General features: G+C 36.9%; 3 protein-coding genes across 6 annotated transcripts; all 3 read left to right on the plus strand.

The window, feature by feature from the left end:
* LOC109171092 (transcription factor VOZ1) lies at positions 1-3,517 on the plus strand. Of its 2 annotated transcripts, none has more exons than XM_019320224.1 (5): positions 1-167; positions 646-895; positions 1,342-1,482; positions 2,034-2,550; positions 2,642-3,517. In XM_019320224.1, the coding sequence occupies exons 2-5, from the start codon at positions 668-670 to the stop codon at positions 3,193-3,195; spliced, it is 1,440 nt and encodes a 479-aa protein (XP_019175769.1). In that variant the 5' UTR covers positions 1-167; positions 646-667; the 3' UTR covers positions 3,196-3,517. The 2 variants fall into 2 exon arrangements, with proteins under 2 accessions (XP_019175769.1, XP_019175773.1); XM_019320228.1 differs by lacking the exon at positions 1-167 and adding an exon at positions 230-254.
* A 1,629-nt stretch (positions 3,518-5,146) lies between these two features.
* On the plus strand, positions 5,147-10,298 carry LOC109171083. The gene is made up of 8 exons (XM_019320217.1): positions 5,147-5,643; positions 6,113-6,316; positions 6,491-6,982; positions 7,216-7,326; positions 8,307-8,498; positions 8,871-9,098; positions 9,770-9,890; positions 9,981-10,298. The coding sequence occupies exons 1-8, from the start codon at positions 5,221-5,223 to the stop codon at positions 10,118-10,120; spliced, it is 1,911 nt and encodes a 636-aa protein (XP_019175762.1). The 5' UTR covers positions 5,147-5,220; the 3' UTR covers positions 10,121-10,298.
* A 3,469-nt stretch (positions 10,299-13,767) lies between these two features.
* On the plus strand, positions 13,768-16,738 carry LOC109171145 (28 kDa heat- and acid-stable phosphoprotein-like). Of its 3 annotated transcripts, none has more exons than XM_019320281.1 (8): positions 13,768-14,034; positions 15,289-15,326; positions 15,658-15,732; positions 15,857-15,940; positions 16,052-16,086; positions 16,194-16,279; positions 16,397-16,462; positions 16,568-16,738. In XM_019320281.1, exons 1-8 carry the CDS (start codon positions 13,968-13,970, stop codon positions 16,600-16,602), a joined length of 486 nt encoding a protein of 161 aa, XP_019175826.1. In that variant the 5' UTR covers positions 13,768-13,967; the 3' UTR covers positions 16,603-16,738. The 3 variants fall into 3 exon arrangements, with proteins under 3 accessions (XP_019175826.1, XP_019175837.1, XP_019175833.1); XM_019320292.1 differs by lacking the exon at positions 16,568-16,738 and adding an exon at positions 16,532-16,555 and having other exon boundaries at positions 16,397-16,497; XM_019320288.1 differs by lacking the exon at positions 13,768-14,034 and adding an exon at positions 14,420-14,452 and having other exon boundaries at positions 15,255-15,326.
* Positions 16,739-17,412: the final 674 nt, after the last annotated feature.

The raw sequence follows: 17,412 nt of genomic DNA on the forward strand, positions 1-17,412 counted from the left end.
CGCTACTGGGTAGAAAACCAAGTCTTCTCTCCTTCAACACACAAACTATAACTCTATAAGGAATTGGAGAAAGAGAAGAAGAAGATCACACATCTCTCTCTCTCTCTCTCTCTCTCTCTCTCTCTCTACACTCCCAATACCATACTTCATTCCGCCGTCGTCCACAGGTACTGACATCTCTCCGAAATCTTATCAGTTTGGTAGCTTTTTTTTTTTTTTTTTTTTTTTTTTGAGCTGTTGTTTTCCTCTTGGGTGTAAGTTCGGGGACTTTCCTGCGTTTTCTTTTGGTACAATTGTTTTTTGTTTTTGTTTTATAATAATAATTTTATGTTGAAGTCTTTGGAGTTTGATAGTGGAATACTGAAATTGCATTCTCATCCGAAATTAGGGTTTTGTAGGTGTGATTCTCGCTTCATGAATCAAGATCGCCTTGCTTTTGCTGGGGTTTTATCTTGAAAAAAAAAACGAAATTTCATATTTTAAGTACTGGGTTTGTTTGGGTGTTGGGTTTTGATCAAACTTTGTGTGATGGGTATTTAGATTTTCAATTTGCTTATTGGTATGATCATGGGCTTTTAATTTCTTTAGTGAGTAATTCAAGCTGGTATATCAGAGATCAAGGATGTCTATGTGTTTATTTTGCAGGTTAAGAATTGAGGGTTTCCAGATGGGAAAGAGTTCAAGGAGCATTGCGGGCAGGTCAGCAACGTACCAGATTTTCAAGGATAGGGCCAAGAACCGGGTAGATGATCTGCAAGGGATGTTTACTGATCTGCAGTCTCTGAGGAAGGAGAGCCGTACTATTGAGGTGGCAGTACTTGAGGAGCAGCTTAATCAGATGCTTCGCGAATGGAAGGCAGAGCTGAATGAGCCCTCCCCGGCTTCTTCTTTGCAGGTATGACCAAATTTCTATGGTGATCTCTGTTGACTAAATGAATAGGTCATTTTGCCCACCATACTAATAGTCTGTTCCGACTATTGTGTCATAGGTGTGATTGGGTATTGTGGTCCTAACAACTATCGTAATACATGCCTAGATCAACACTATGCTAACAGAGTAGATGTTCTTGCTGTGGAGTAGATATTTATTCCTACAATTTACCCTTGCATATATTATTACCATCACCATCTGAGTTTTCCATGGGCACATAGAGTATGTGAAGATTATAGATCATGATGCATGTCTGCATAATTGTTGGTGTGAAGCTGAATATATGTATAGTCGTTCTTGCTCGCAAATTTCTTTAAGCTTGTGTTTGATTTTATAATGTTGTGTGTTTCTTGTATGTTGATTTCTGAATGTAAAATTTGGATTGTGGGTGTTGCCCTTTATGTTTGCAGGGAGGGAGTCTGGGGTTTAACACATCAGACCTTTGTAGACTGGTGCAGCTTGGTGAGGAAGACGATGATGCCACAAGTGCATTAGCTGCTCCGAAGCATGAACCTGATGCACAAAGGGTTGGTGCTACTGGTTATCAAGAGGTAAACATATTTGTTCTGGACTCTTTTGAGCAATATTATTAGAAGCAGAAACTGCAGAGTAGACCTTTTGAGTATATAGAACCTGTCTATCAAGTTAAGAATTTTTTTATATTGTGACGTGTACATGCTATGAGAAAATGTAAATTCCATCACAGGCCTAGTGTTTTAGTCACTACACCAAGTTTTTGAAGAGGACAATAAAAGCCATTCAGCAATGCTTATTCAGTTTTCATTTCATCAACTTTTGGTCTGTAATTAATATGTTCTTCAGTTCTTTTAATCTTTTTGGAGTCAGAGAAGGCGAGAAGCAAATATCTTTTTCTTTCCCTTATGTTTTTCCTACGCCCCCCCCCCCCCACAAAAAAAAAAAAGATCTTTTGTTAACTCATCATTTCTTTATTATAGTGCTTGCTCTATTCTTCTCAGTTTTCATTTTCTTTGCTTTTGTTGTTTAAAGTGTGCGGTGTGCCTTTTGTTCTTTGCATGATAAGGGCTTGGTAGGATGATGATGCGTTAAGGTACTTATGTGCAGTCAACTGTATGTGTTACAGGATCTCAATGTAACTCAAGTGCTTCAGGCACAAAATTTCCAGTTGGTTGATCAATGCAAGAGCAATCATATAGGTGCCAACAATGTGGGAATTGATAATATGGGCATTCCGGCGCAGTTAGATTATCAATCATATGAATTTCAACAAGATTACGGGCAACAGTACTTCCCTGGGTTTGATGGTGTGAATCTTTGCCTAGAGGATGCTTTGCCTGCAGTTCATATTAGTCCTCCACCTTCTGCTTTCTTGGGGCCAAAATGTGCACTTTGGGATTGCCCGAGACCTGCAATGGGGTCAGACTGGTGTCAGAAGTCCCAAGACTATTGCAGTGACTATCACGCTTCCCTTGCTCCAAATGAAGGCTTCCCTGGACATACCCCAATTGTAAGACCAATGGGTATTGGCTTAAAGGATAATTTGCTCTTCCAAGCTCTTAGTGCTAAAGCGCAGGGGAAGGATGTCGGTATTCCTGAATGTGAGGGTGCAGCAACCGCAAAATCCCCGTGGAATGCACCCGGTGAGTTTCTGTGGTTTTGAAAGTTGAAACATTTATCTTCCTTCTTATGTTCTTGGAATCATATTCAAATTGGTTTACTCGTGATTTGCAGAGCTCTTTGACCTTAAAGTTGTTGAGGGTGAAACAATACGGGAATGGCTTTTCTTTGATATGCCTCGAAGAGCATTCGAGAGTGGAAATAGAAAGCAGAGGTCATTGCCCGATTATAATGGCCGTGGGTGGCATGAATCAAGGAAGCAGGTTATGAACGAGTTTGGAGGACTGAAGAGATCTTACTATATGGATCCACAGCCAATGAAAAACCTCGAGTGGCACCTCTATGAATACGAAATCAACAAGTACGATGCCTGTGCTTTGTACCGATTGGAACTAAAGCTCGTGGATGGAAAGAAAAGCCCGAAAGGAAAAGTAAGCACCGAGTCAGTCGTTGATCTGCAAAAGCAAATGGTGAGGCTCACCGCAGAATTCCCTCCCGAAAACAAGCGCCCTGTCAAAGGTAGGGCGAAGTCCAACTTGAAAGACAGTACCGGTTGCATTCCTCCCATACCAAACCAAATGATTCCTGTTTCTGAAGGGTTTGGTTATCCCCCCGGGGCAACCTACGATTACCTTATTGACAATCTGAGTGGTTACTATCTAACGTAATATCATACAGGTTTTGACAAACTCAACTGAATCTGCATATCTCATGCTCGTCTGTTTAGTGTACATCAGTCGCATTTTTCACCCGGCTTCACAGCAGACGAAGAAGTTTATGAAGTCGTCCCGCCTTAGTCTCAGTGAAGAAGTGTATTTCTTCCTGGTTATATGTCTTTGATTATACTCGTGTCCCGGAAGTTCTAACTCCTTGCTATAAATGTACAGAGCTATGAACAAAAATTTATCGAGCTTGAATGCTCTTTCAATCTGTAATGGCGATTTTTGCTAATCATAATGGAGTCCTCAGATGGTTCTTGTTTATCTATTATATCAACTGTCCAGTTGATTATTCAGTTTAAACATTGAATCTTTCTTTTGGGGATAAAAATAGGTTTTTTACCCCCTCAATAGTAGACTTGTGGCCATGATGATGGCTGAATCTCTCTGAATAATTGTGATTGAAGTGGCGAATGGTTTATTCTCCCCCAATAATTACTACACACTCTAGTTAATTACTATTTGACTTGCCACCATTTTATTATACTTCGTATATGTTTTTATATTTGATTTATTATTATATTAACATCATGATTGCTATTCAAAGTTGTGCTTTGTGTGAAAAATACTTTCTTCTGATCTTAGCTGGCAATGTGGTTGATCTTAGGGTAAATCAAAAGTGGTTGATCTAGGGTAAATCAACAAGTTTAATTTGATAATGCCAATAAGATGCTCCTATAGATAGTTGAATTTATATTTTTTTGCTTCTTCCATCCAATTTTATATGTCTGATTTGATTAACAATACTTGACCGAAGTTACTTTAATTCAATTTTTCATGTTATTAAATTTAGTATAGTATACAAAATTTATATAATTAAAAACTAAATTAAAAGTACTATGAAGTATACAAATTAAAATTTATAAATAAATAAAGAAGGAAAAATGTTAAATAGGCCGTTGAACTTTAAACAAAAATGCAATTAAGTCCTCGAACTTTAAAAATGTGCAAGTCCATCGACACGTTATTTTCCAGCTACTGATAACTGTTGTCGGTTGCCTTCTCTATTTGGAAAAGGCGACTGATTGTTCGCCTTCTCCATAAAAGGCGACGATGATCACCTTTTCCAGTAGAGAGTGCCACTTGTGTCGCCTTATCCTCTGAAGAAAGTGACCATTTGGTCACCTTCAGTGGATGTTGATTTTTTAATGGCGACGAATAATTGATTTAATGGCAGCAACGACGATGAACAGTGAAATCAACAAAAATGAATTGTGGTCAACGACAATACTTTTACCAGTAACCTATTGGTTATTAGTAAACATGACTTATTTGACTAATTTTGACAAGTTTGAGTGTTTTATTGTCATATTTTAAAGTTCGATGCTTAATTGTACTTTCGCTCCAAGTTCAACGGCTTATTTGATCCTTTTTCTAATAAAAAATAAAAAGTTAAATATGACATGTAAAGAGATATAGAAGGAGTAATTGCTAAGACAACCGATTTAAGACTTTAAGTACTATGAAGCACAAAAATAAAATTCATAAATAAATAAGGAATACAGAGGTAAATACGACAGTTAAAGTGAGATAGAGAGAGAGAGCAATTGCTAAGACAACTGACTTAGCTAGGGTTACCATCAACAATTCATAAACTATTCAATTGACACTTTATCTCTACTCTAAAAAAAATGACGAGTTTATTTTTCATTTTCTAATAAAAATTTATCAAAAACTATAATTAGAGATCAAAAGTAACCAAGACTAAATAATCCGACACCTAATATTGATTGTTTTTACTTGTTATAATCAATATAATCAATAATTGAAAGTGATAACGCTATTATACTCACAAATTTTAAATTCTAACGTATACTTTTTCCTCTAATTTAACTATAAGCTAATTAAATTTTCAATCAGTGTCCGATTTAATTCGACCCTACAATTAAGTAACCTGAGTAAACAAAACCCTTTCGGTTTGGCTGGACTCATTTCAAACAATTTAAACCCTTGCTCCACCTCGGAGCTCCATCAATGGCGCTCGCTTATACTCTATCTCCAGGCACTCCTCTCTTTTCTTCTCGCACCAACACTCTTTCCAGAAAGTTCCCTCTCCCCTTCCACAAACTACCCCTGGGAGCCACCAGAACTCCCCGTGTAATCTTTTCCTGTTCGGCTCGGGACCCCATTATCCCGACTTCAGAGCAAGCCATTCTCGAATCCGTAGCCGAGTTTTACGGAGCCGAGAAACAGCTCCCGGGGGTGCGGACTTACGAGAACGACTTGGCCCGGTTGACTGCGGTTGGTGCCGTGGGCTTCCAGCAGGCGCTGACGGCGGCTGCTGCCGATGGCGGCGAAGCTGCCGATGAGCACATCGAATCAGGGATGTCGACTATGGTCGTCCACACCGTGTTCCCAGGGTCTTCTGATGAGCACAGCACTGTCTCTACTAGACTGGTCAGTTCATATAATAATCTATCTCAAATACTGAGGTTCAGGTCAAGGAAATGATAATGAATTGTGAGTTTTGATGGCACTTGGCAGTTGCAATTAGTTGTTCTGATTGTTTTCAAGCATCAGTATTCTGGATAATATTGTCAAGAGTCCACATTCAAAAAAAAAAAAAAGAGAGAAGATATGTGTTTATAAGGTAATGAGTTAGACTAACTAATTAGTTGGATTTAGGGGGTGTTTGGTAAATAGTTGTTAGTTGATTGTATTAGTGGGTTTGACTAGTTGATAGCATTGACTGATTGTAGAAAAATGTTTGGTAAATTAGGTATTAGCTGATAGTTGATTATGGTTTTGACTGTTTTTATAAGCTACAAAAGTTGTCTTCATGGTTTGTCTTTTCCCTTTACTTAGCATCAATTAGCTATGGTAAGAAATACAATTGCCATTTAACTGACCATTGTGGTTTTCACAGTTTTTACCATCTATTAAAGTCAGGGAAAAGGCTAAAAAGATGAGAAGTTCTTCTACAAAAGATTTACTGTCCAGCACAACATCAAAGAATATACTTTCCATGACTTTTAGACAAGTGACTTTGCAACAGCTTTGGAACTTTGAACTGATTCTGTTTAGACCTGGAACAGAAAGAAAAATGGATGATCTTGAAAATCTAAGAGAGGTTACTTACCTTTTTGCCTTATCTGTATATTTCCTTTTCTTTTTTCCTTTACCCCTTTGCTTGTCTCATTGCAACTGATTTACTCTGTTGTAATATCACATTCAAAATGTCTGTCCTGCAGGTGCCACGTGATTACTGATAGGTTGAGTTCTGTTATTACTTTCCCATCAACAGGTACCTGCATCTTTCATCCTCAAATCATCAGACGAACAGCTCATTTCTGTACTTGCAGAAGTTATTTGCCTTTCAGCTCTTGAAAGTACTCAAAGTTGTTTCTCTGCCAACTCATTACGGACACAGTCAAATAAGTTATTCCCTTGGTGGCATTCACCTAAAAGGATTATATCAAAAGATTCCTCTGTCATTTTGTATAACTTACTTGAACATGAGGTAGTTGCAAATTCTGCAGCATTGCTGGAGAGGTTTAGATTAGAAATCGGAAAATATAAACCGAAGGAGGCAAAATGGAAGAGCAATTGGCTGGCATCATCAGCATACCTGAAGTTGGAACGGATTGGTGGTCCTGAATTTGCTGCTTGGGTCAGTGAATGTGTTCCTTCTTACGGGTTGCAGATTAGCACTGATAAATTTAGCAATGTGAAACTTGAGGGTTGGCAGGAATTGGATACAAATATGCACTGGGTAGTTCTGACTCATTCCCAAATGGTACTTCACTTGTCCTTTGATTTTGACTTTGGCATCTAAGATGAAGCCTTGAGTTATATTCTGTTCATTGTTGCCCAGGGAAATAGTTTTTTTTTTTTTTTTCACTTTAACTACTTATCTAGGACTAATACCACATATTATGTTTTAATAATCCAGCTTTTTGTGTTTTATATTAGCTGATGAACCATAATGGTTCTTTCTAATGAACTCTCTGTCTTGTTCAATTACTGTAGGTTGGGTTGGCTGATATTCTAGATATGTACTATGAAGATGTGTATACGCTTCCTTCTAAACAACTGTCTTCTGGTGCAGTTGCAAAGGCTGTGAATTTTTCTTCTCGTAAGGTATTTCATGTATAAGTTTCTTTTCATTCTTGTGAACTTACACATTTACTTTTGACAAAGAGGCAAAATCACTGAGCAGCTGAGGGAAATTTCTCATCAGTATTATGCACTTATGGAATAAGGAACCTGAATTAAGAATTTGCTTGCCTTGTATTAGTCAGGCTGTAGTTGAGCCAAGCTTGGTATGATACTAATGTGGCTTGCTTAGTTCTTCAGGCAGGCTTGGCTTGCATTCTGCTCTTTTAATAGCCAAACAATGATATTTGTTTGAGTTTGGTTAGTTAATAACTTAGGCAGTTATGGTTTGGCTTCGTAAGCTTAGATTTGTGTTTGAACTCAATTTTGAATTGGTGGATTATTGAGCTAGTATTAACTCTCTGAGCATGTATAATGCAAGTACTAAAATAACCTTTCAAGCATAACTTTTAGAGTGAATTATATTACTAATACTTTTTGTAGATAAACCTCAAGGCCTTGCGTAAATGTCAAGAGCCTTGCGGCCAGAACCCTTGTTCATAGGTTTGAACCTCACTAAGACTAATTCTAGATTTCTAGACTTCTAGCAGGTTATGTGGGTTATTTGTCTTCTGTTGCTTGAGATTTATTTATTACGGAGTATTATTTTTGTTGAGAGGAGAGAAGTCATATGAACATAAAAAGTACTGTATTACAGATAATTAACAGTTATGTTTGTCAATATGGAAAATATCTGCTATTCTGCTCACAGCTACAATACTAAACTGTAATTTGAGATTCTCCAAGATATTAGGTTTGTTCAGTAAATGAGTCTTTGAATTTGGCTTTCTCCTATTAAACTTGGCAGTAGATACTTGATCTGAGTTTATCCAAGCCAAGCTGAAGAGGATTCTCAAACATCTTGATTCTTAACAACTTAACATGTTAGGCGCCTTTGTCAAGGTTAACATATTTTTGTGAGAAATTGTCCATGAAGTTTTAAGATTATCCTCTTTTGTTTACAGGGAAGCTTTTCTTTGTTGAAATGGCTGTCTATTGTCTTTGCTACTGGGATTTTTCTAGTTGCTGCCAAAGTGCTACATCTAAGTTTTATGCCATATTTGCCAAATAGGAAGAACCCTCAATGTCAAGAAATTCACTCCCTTCATTCTTATGACACAAACTACATTCAGAATTGTTTTATGGAATCTAGCAAGGTATGCCAGAGTTGCTAATGTCTTAATTCATAATGTCATACTTTTCTGTTGTTAACTTGCTTTATGGGGGTCTTTTTTGCATTTTATGGATCATAACTCCATTGATATAAGAACTCTAAAATTCCAAAATTCTTCTCATAAACATGCTTCACTTCTCTTTCTCATTTCTGTGGTCTATGCATGACTTGTCGATGAAAGACAAAATGGGTCAATAAATTTCAAGGTTCAAAATTAATTGTGTTGGTCAGTAGCCACAAGTGCCATGGATTCCTCTGTAGTTGATGACATGAGGTTACATCAATCATGTCATATCCGTTTGCATAATGCATTGTTCAGTTGAATGTTATAGTAATGTGCTCTTTGTTTCTATAGTTGGAAGCCCACTGTGTTTCAATCATTAAAAGAATTAAGGTTGCTCTTGGTTGGCCTGGAGAAATAAGGACCACTTCTGGCTGCTGTGCGTGGATTGGAGAAATCCCAAAATTCCTCAGAAGCACCATGGAAAACGGCTCTAATGTTTTAGATGTTTCCTCCAGTTCCACACATTTGGAAAACGTAGAGGAAATAAATGCATCTGCACAAGAAATTGCCAATTATCAGGTCTCTGTCTATTGATGGTATTATCTTTATATATATATATATATATATATATATATATATAGTTGGATCCTGTGAGACCACCCTTGTAGATGAGATCATGAGATTGGATCCTAAGCATCCAATCAATTTGAATTAGTAGTAACCAACATGGTTGGCGTGGTGGTTCGGCACCTTGTCCCTTAAGCATGAGGTTGGGGGTTCGATCCCCACCCATGTGAATGAAGCAAACCATTTGGCCAGTCCCCTTCTGCTTAGCGCCCTGCCCTGGGGGGATTAGTCTTCCGGCTATCAGCTGGAGGGATACCCTGGGCAACCAAAAAAAAATGAATTAGTAGTCAAGATTTGTTTTTATTCCCCAATTAAATTAGGACATACATTATATTGATTGGATGTTTAGGATGCAATCTCACAATCTCATATGGATAAGGTGATCTCACCTGATCCAATCTCTCTCTCTCTCTCTCTCTCTCTCTCTCTCTATATATATATATATATATATATATATATATATATATATATATATATATATATATATATATATATATATATATATATATATATATATATATATATATATATATATATATATATGATCGCAAGATTGCTTGTCATAGCGGTGCTAAGTTGCTGCACTTAACATAGTTGTAAGCTTCTCTGCTACTGTTGAACAGGTAGTGTTGTCCATGGACGGGAGAATTGTTGGATTCCAACCTACAAGCCGCATTGCTGTCAATAACTGGGCGTCAAACCCCTTAACAAAAGAGCTGTATGGCGGGAAAGACATGTCTCCTGGTATGTACTAATTTAGGTTTCTCTGTATCGCCCCTGAAATCCCAAATCACCTATAATCACAGTCATGAACTGGAATTCTCGCCATTACAGGTTTTCTTGAACGGGGTCTCAATATCCGACACCCAGGTCAGGTTGTTGTGCTGGAGTTGTTGATGTCAGTAAACTCCAAGTCCCACTTAGGCGATTTTGCTTTGGTCAGACCAGTTAATATTGCTCAACATAGTGAATGAAGACTGAAGAGAATTAGTGTGTTAGTGTAGTATTGCTTAAGTGAAATTCTGATCTCTTAATCACTGTAAAGACAACTACATGCACCGTTGGTTATGGTTATAGACAAGTAAATTGAGCAAATTGTGCAGTTTTTTTTTTCTTGTTCAGTGTTGAAATTATGCATGTTTTTAGTTCGTCGTTATACCGTGGGTTATGATCCACACTATAATTTGCCCTTTTTAGTTTAGTGGTTAAGTTGTGTAGGAAAAAGTGTCAAATTGGCCCCTAAGTCAAGTGAATAGTGCAATTGGATCCCCTAAGTGAAAAAAGTTTCATTCAAGTCTCCTAAACCGGTAAAATTGTTCAATTAAGTCTAATTTGACTTGTTTAGTAGTCTAATGTTTAACTGTATAAATCTAACTCAATAAAATTTAGTATACTAAAAATGAATTTATAATTTACACACAAAAAAATGAATTTATAATATATTAAAAATAAATATTCAATATATTAAGAATGCATTTTTCAATGGTCTATAATATAATTTTTTGTTTTTTTGTTTAATGATCAAATTGTTAAATCTAACCTAATAAAATAAAATATACTAAAAATTAACATATAATATATTAAAGATAAGTATTTTTTTTTTTTTTGGTCAGGCCATGAGGTATCCTGTATTAGGACTCTATTATCCATATTAGACTAGGACTATATTATCCATATTAGACTAGGACTATATTATTCGTGTTAGACTAGGATTATATCTAGCATCTCTATATATTCGCTCCCTATACTCTCAGACATTATTATCAAATACAGAAAATATATTCTCATCTGGTATCAGGTTTTCTTTTCTCATGGAAAACGTCGGTGTTAATGACGGCTCTGTTCTTGGTTCTTCGGAACGGACCGTTACCGAGGTTCCTACGATGCCTGCGAGTGGTAGCCTGTCATCGGCTCATCACTTCGTTTCTTTAAAGTTGACCTCCCGAAATTATTTATTCTGGCGAACTCAGATGCTTTCGTTTCTTGAAGGCCAAGAGCTTCTAGGGTTTGTTGACGGTACAACACCCTTTCTGACGGCATCGCCGGCCCTAACGTCGACCGCGGACAGTGCCCCTGCGGCGGTTTCCAATCTCCCCGCCCGACAGCTCGCTTGGCGTCGGCAAGACAAGGCAATCCTCTCCATGCTCATCTCTTCTTTGTCCGAAGAGACTCTTCGTTTCGGTGTCGACAAGGGCACCTCTCGGCAGCTTTGGCAGGTAATCGAACAAACCCTAGGTTCGTCTACTCGCTCTCGTGTACTCCGGCTACTCGGCGAACTTCAGGGGCTCCGTCAAGGTGATTCCTCAATATCTGATTACCTTGGTCGTGCCTAGATGTTGATTGATGAATTGGCCCTTGCCGGTCGTTATGTTGAGTTGGATGATCAGAATTTATATGTGTTTCGCGGTTTACGCCCGGAGTTCCGACCGTGGTGATCACGGCGGTCGCGGTGGCAGCCCACAAAACCGAGGTGGTAGCGGCCGCGGCAGGGGGCGCGGCAGTCGTGGCCGGGGGCGGTCCAACTCGGGCCCTCGGTGTCAGATTTGCAACAAGCAAGGGCATATAGCTAAGGCGTGTTGGCGTCGTTTCACTCCTGATTCAGATCCTCAGGCGAATGTTGTCGTTTCTGGTGTTGATGGTTCTATGGACGACTCTCATCAGTGGTTCCCAGACACTGGTGCCATAAATCATGCTACCCTTGATCCCACATTATTGACGTCCTCTACTGCATATGATGGTTCGGAGACACTTCGGGTCGGCAATGGTACAGGTTTGCCTATTGTTACTATTGGTTCTACTTCGTTAGCCACTAATTCTAGGTCGTTTCGTATGTCTGATGTTTTGCATGTTCCTGGTCTATCTTCTTCGTTATTATCTGTTCAGCGTTTTGCTAAAGATAATAATGTCTTTTTTGAGTTTCACCCTTCGTGTTTCTTTGTGAAGGACATTCAAACCAGGAACACCCTTTTTAAGGGGCATGCGTCCGGGGGTTTATATGTCTGGCCTGCCTCGCGTCCGACCACGAAGGTCGAGACTGATGCCGTGGTACCATACGCTGATCCCACTCAGTATCGTAGCTTTGCAGGTGCTCTGCAATATCTTACGGTAACTCGGCCTGATCTTTCATATGCAGTCAATCGTTTATGTCAGCACATGCACTCTCCCTCTACTGCGGATTGGGCGGCTCTCAAGAGGGTGTTACGATATGTAAATGGGACATTACATCTTGGTCTTAAGATTACGTCTTCTCCTTCTCTAGATATTCATGCATATTCTGATTCGGATTGGGCTAGCAATCCTGATGATCGCAAATCTACTAGTGGTTTTGCTGTATTTTTGGGGACCAATCTTGTCTCATGGGTTTGTCGAAAACAACGTACTGTGGCTCGTTCATCAACTGAGGCTGAATACAAAGGACTGGCTGATGTCTCTACAGAGGTTACTTGGCTCGTCTCTCTGATGAAGGAAATCGGGTTTGCGCCACCTTCTGTGCCCAAACTCTGGTGTGACAATCTGGGAGCTACTTATCTGTGTGCTAGTCCGGTGTTTCATGCTCGCACCAAGCACATTGAGATCGACTACCACTTTGTTCGTGATAAAGTCGCGAAGAAGGAATTACAAGTCAATTTTATTTCTACCAAAGATCAGATAGCAGATATTTTTACTAAGTCTCTTTCGTCTGTACGTTTTAATTTACTCCGTTGCAAGCTCAATGTTTTGGCTACCAACCTTGTGCTTGAGGGGGAGTATTAGGACTCTATTATCCATATTAGACTAGGACTATATTATCCATATTAGACTAGGACTATATTATCCATATTAGACTAGGACTATATTATTCGTGTTATACTAGGATTATATCTAGCATCTCTATATATTCGTTCCCTGTACTCTCAGACATTATTATCAAATACAGAAAATATATTCTCATCTCCTGAACAAATCCTAACTGTAGGAAGCACCTTTAAACTCGTACCATACTCAGACTAATCTCTATTTATACCAGACCGACACAATTAAAGGGCAAAGAAAATATTTATTAATAAGTCATATTGTAATTTACCCTTTTTAGTATAGTGTATTTGTTGAGTCATTGTCGTTGACTAATCATTTTTTATTGATTAAATTATTATTTTTCTTTCCTTTAATATTTTTAAATATAATTTTTATATTTAATAATATTTTTAATATTTTTTTAGATATATAAATTTTATATACTAATATTAAATTTAACATTGAAAAATTAAACTAAAAATAACTTCAATGAAATGTAATTAATCGAACCTAACACATAAAATATTCAATTAATATATATGACTCAATTATATGTTTTTACCAATTGAAGGAGTTTAAAGTTTAACAATACTTTTCTCAATCTTAATACTATCATTCAAGCCAATAAACTCGTGGTCTAGTGGCATAGAATCTTCAAAATGTGAGATAATGAGTTCAATTCCTAAGATAATAATGATTCTTTATGTTTCAAACATTGTAACAGAATTAGTAATAGTACTAAAAAAATACTACCATTCAAAATTTAATTTATTTTGAATTAAAAATCTCATATTCTCCTTTCAAAAAAAAAAAAATCTTATATTCGAAAATCGAAATGGACTCTTCTTTACTAGGGTTTCTGATTTCTCCTGAAACTCAATTATTATTGAAAAGAAAAAGGGGAAAAGTGAAAATCCGCAGTAAAACTTTTCACAGAAAGCAGCGAAGCTCTTCTTCTCTCCTCCTTACAGTCGTCGGCTTCAGTCTTATTCGGTAGAAAATTCACTGCAAAAAAAAAAAAAAAAAAAAAGCTAAGCATAAGCGGCCATGGGGAGGGGAAAGTTCAAGGGAAAGCCCACCGGTCGGCGCCAATTCTCCACTCCTGAGGAGATGAGTATGTCTCTGATATGTTTGTAACTATTGAATTTGATTTATTGGTTTTTGTTTTGTGTTGATGTATTTTTTTGGGTGGATTTAGATCTGCGTGTTAGGAATTTTGGGGCTGGGATTTCATGAATACTGGGGCTGGTTCTGAGATTATTTTTATTAAGGAATTTGGATTGATCTCATGATGTTTTGAGGTTGTAGATGATGATTGGAGTCTGTTGTCTGAGTATTGTGTTTGGATTGGCTTTTGAATTTATGCAGTTCTGTTTTGAGGACATAAATTACAGTTAGTACTGTTGGATATATTTTTTATGATGTAGCTTTGAAGTGGGGAGTGATAGTAAAAGTTTAAATTTTATTTCATTGAGACATGTGGAGTTACAAGAAGCTAGCTTCAACTACTGGGAATGATATTTTTGATGATGATAAGCACATAAGCCAAATTTTACAACATAAATAAGATTGCCAATTCTGGTCTTCCTAGTTAGGTTGCCCATACCGGCTCAAACCAAGAAAACCAATAAGTCACTCCCACTAGGAGTCGAAGCTGAAACCTTGTTTTTAAGTGGTTAACATTTAACAAGCCTTATTATGTACTTATGGCACCATTATGTATACCCACATTTGTCCAATGAACAAGTGATAGGATGAGTTGAAGAATGTCAAGAGTGCAAGAATGGTTGAAAACTTGAGAAGGGTTTTTTGTGTGTGTGTGGTAAAAATAAGGATGAAGATTGAAGAATAAGGCCAAGTGAAACATATTTGAGAAAGGTTTCCTGCAGCATCTGTAGGAGACAAAATGGTAGGATATACATTTATATGTTTACACTGCAGTCCTAGTGTACAGGCACTTAAATGTGACTTGTTGAGTTTGATACTATTCATGCAGAAGTATGACTATTTGAGCTTATATCTGATATGTTGTGTACTGTCATCCGCATGGTGGGTTCTGAAATAAGTCAATTATTAGTAATTATGTGCATGTAAAATCACTTAGAAATGATGATGAAGATGACATCTATCTGACTATCTGTTTAATAATTATTATCTGTTAAATAACGAAACTCAGAATTAAATTGTATTCACAATTTCAAATTCGTTTGTATTATTCCATGTACTTTCAAAATATGAGTTTGAAAATATGGATGTTTTAATTTTTTGGATTTATTATTTAATGAGTTTTAACTATGATAATTATTCTCTATTTAGTTCATGAGTGAAGGCATAATAAGAGTTCTTTTGTTTTGTGTCCATATAACAGTGGCTGGTACATCATCTCGTCCTCGAACTTTTAAAAAGGTATTTTTAGTGTGTGTGTGTGTGTATATATATATATATTGACTTCATTCATATGTGATAAAAGGGGGTTTTAATGTCACTTGAAAAAAATTCAAACATTGATGCAGTGATATGTGACTTGCAAAGACATTAGAAAGGATGATTTAAGTTTAAACACTTTGTGGGTTATTGTAACTCAATTCTGACATTCAAGTTTATTATTTCTAAACTCTTGTGGCAAAGCCAAGAACCCAAGATAGACCATACTCCTCTTAAATGCAGTCTTTAAAATTACATCTGTGATGTTTATGCATTTTTTTTTTATCTTATTTAATTTCTTCGATGTTTTTAGGTAGAAGATGAAGTTGAGGAAGCAGAGAGATCAGAGTCTGAAGAGGAATCTGGAGGATCTGATGAAGAATCAGAAGTATGCACACTTATTCTCAATGACAATTTAATCTTTTCTTCCCCTAAATTTATTTTCTGCTTTTTATGAGTTTGTGGCACCGCTAACATTTTAATGTTCACTTCTATACTGGATTGTTGAATAGAAACGGAAGGGTACACAGGGCATCATTCAGATTGAAAATCCTAATCTGGTCAAGCCTAAGAATCTGAAAGCCAAAAATGTGGATGTACGATACATGCCTCTATCTTCTACTCTCTTCTTCACTTTGTAATGTAGCTTGTTTTAAAAACAAACGAGGATTTTGTATATATTATGAGATGTTCTTTCTGTTTCGCAGATTGAGAAAACCTCAGAACTTTCCAGACGTGAGAGGTATGTGAATTATCTTTTTCTTGTCCTAGTATAAATTTATGTATACACAATGTACACCTTGCTCACTTTTATTTTACGTCATGTATGGAAATCTTCCTTGTCCTTAGGGAAGAGATAGAGAAGCAGAAAGCTCATGAGCGGTACATGAAGCTCCAAGAACAAGGGAAAACAGAACAATCTAGGAAGGATTTAGGTACGTACTTATTTGCATTTCGCTAAGAAAGCTACTCGCGTTACATGTAATTAGCTATACTGGACTCCTCGTCACCATTTGTACTCATAATTTACTTAATTACCCTTGAACTTGCAGATCGTTTGGCCATGATAAGGCAAGAAAGAGCAGAAGCTGCTAAAAAACGAGAAGAGGAGAAAGCTGGTACTCTTCAAACATAACCCTGCTGGCCTCGTATTCTTTTAACCCCCCTTTCCCACTTTCAAATTCATAATCCAAGTTTGTTTATGATTGTTTCTACTGCTGCAGCTAAAGAGCAGAAGAAGTTGGAAACTCGCAAATGATGAATTCAAGATTTTAGGTTCTAGTTATATGTACTCCCTCCATCCCATTTTACATGTCTTACTTTCCTTTTTAGTTTGTCACAAAATATTGTCTTCTTAACAAAATTGAACATAATTATCCTTCTACATTTTCCAATTTACCATTTTGACCTTTTCAAATTTCTAGACAATTAATGAGGTAAGTATAGTTCTACTTTGTACAAATGATACATATTTTTGAGGGGCAAAATTGAAAAGTTAGTAACATTTGTTTTGCTGCATTGAAAATCGTGCAAAATGCAAATGTGACAAACAATTAGGGACGGATGGTCTATTTATTATAGACAGATAAAACTGTTTGTTGGGTTTTGCAAGTTTTTGATACTTAGATTGTTGGAGGCTGGTTTGAGCTATCCATCTTTTAATGCTTGGATCCCTTGGAATCTGAATTTGTCTATGTATGGAACTTGTATTTAGTTCCTTGTTCTTTGATAACAAATTTAACACATATTGGATGGCTAAATTGACTAATTGCTTCCTAGGAAGGATGCTAAAGTTATGTTTAATCCACACAATATTAATGTTCAATAATAAAATTATGATTATGAATAAATAATTAGAGATATTTTGATAAATATCTTGAATTTTAAAATGTATCGACTATAACATTATAAAGTGCAAAGTGCATTGGTGAACGTTACAAATTGTACCTAGTAATATGTGAAGTACTTCTTCTGGAGTTCTTCATGATACAATTATGTACACGATGCATTTCATGCAGTGCATGGTTGGATGTAGTTGGAATTCCTTTCCGGGTAAATTACATGGTTT

This window comes from Ipomoea nil, unplaced genomic scaffold (genome assembly GCF_001879475.1).
Source record: "Ipomoea nil cultivar Tokyo-kokei standard unplaced genomic scaffold, Asagao_1.1 scaffold0317, whole genome shotgun sequence".
In the NCBI taxonomy this organism is placed as follows: Eukaryota; Viridiplantae; Streptophyta; class Magnoliopsida; order Solanales; family Convolvulaceae; genus Ipomoea; species Ipomoea nil.

Bases quoted from the DNA above. Each gene is read 5' to 3' on its own strand.
- LOC109171092 (XM_019320224.1), top strand. From the start codon at position 668: ATGGGAAAGAGTTCAAGGAGCATTGCGGGCAGGTCAGCAACGTACCAG. The intron at 896-1,341 runs GTATGACCAAAT...TTATGTTTGCAG, and splicing joins CCCCGGCTTCTTCTTTGCAG to GGAGGGAGTCTGGGGTTTAA. The intron at 2,551-2,641 runs GTGAGTTTCTGT...CGTGATTTGCAG, and splicing joins ATCCCCGTGGAATGCACCCG to AGCTCTTTGACCTTAAAGTT.
- LOC109171145 (XM_019320281.1), top strand. From the start codon at position 13,968: ATGGGGAGGGGAAAGTTCAAGGGAAAGCCCACCGGTCGGCGCCAATTC. The intron at 16,087-16,193 runs GTATGTGAATTA...CCTTGTCCTTAG, and splicing joins GAACTTTCCAGACGTGAGAG to GGAAGAGATAGAGAAGCAGA. The intron at 16,280-16,396 runs GTACGTACTTAT...TTGAACTTGCAG, and splicing joins ACAATCTAGGAAGGATTTAG to ATCGTTTGGCCATGATAAGG.
- LOC109171083 (XM_019320217.1), top strand. From the start codon at position 5,221: ATGGCGCTCGCTTATACTCTATCTCCAGGCACTCCTCTCTTTTCTTCT. The intron at 6,317-6,490 runs GTTACTTACCTT...TCCCATCAACAG, and splicing joins ATCTTGAAAATCTAAGAGAG to GTACCTGCATCTTTCATCCT. The intron at 6,983-7,215 runs GTACTTCACTTG...CAATTACTGTAG, and splicing joins TTCTGACTCATTCCCAAATG to GTTGGGTTGGCTGATATTCT.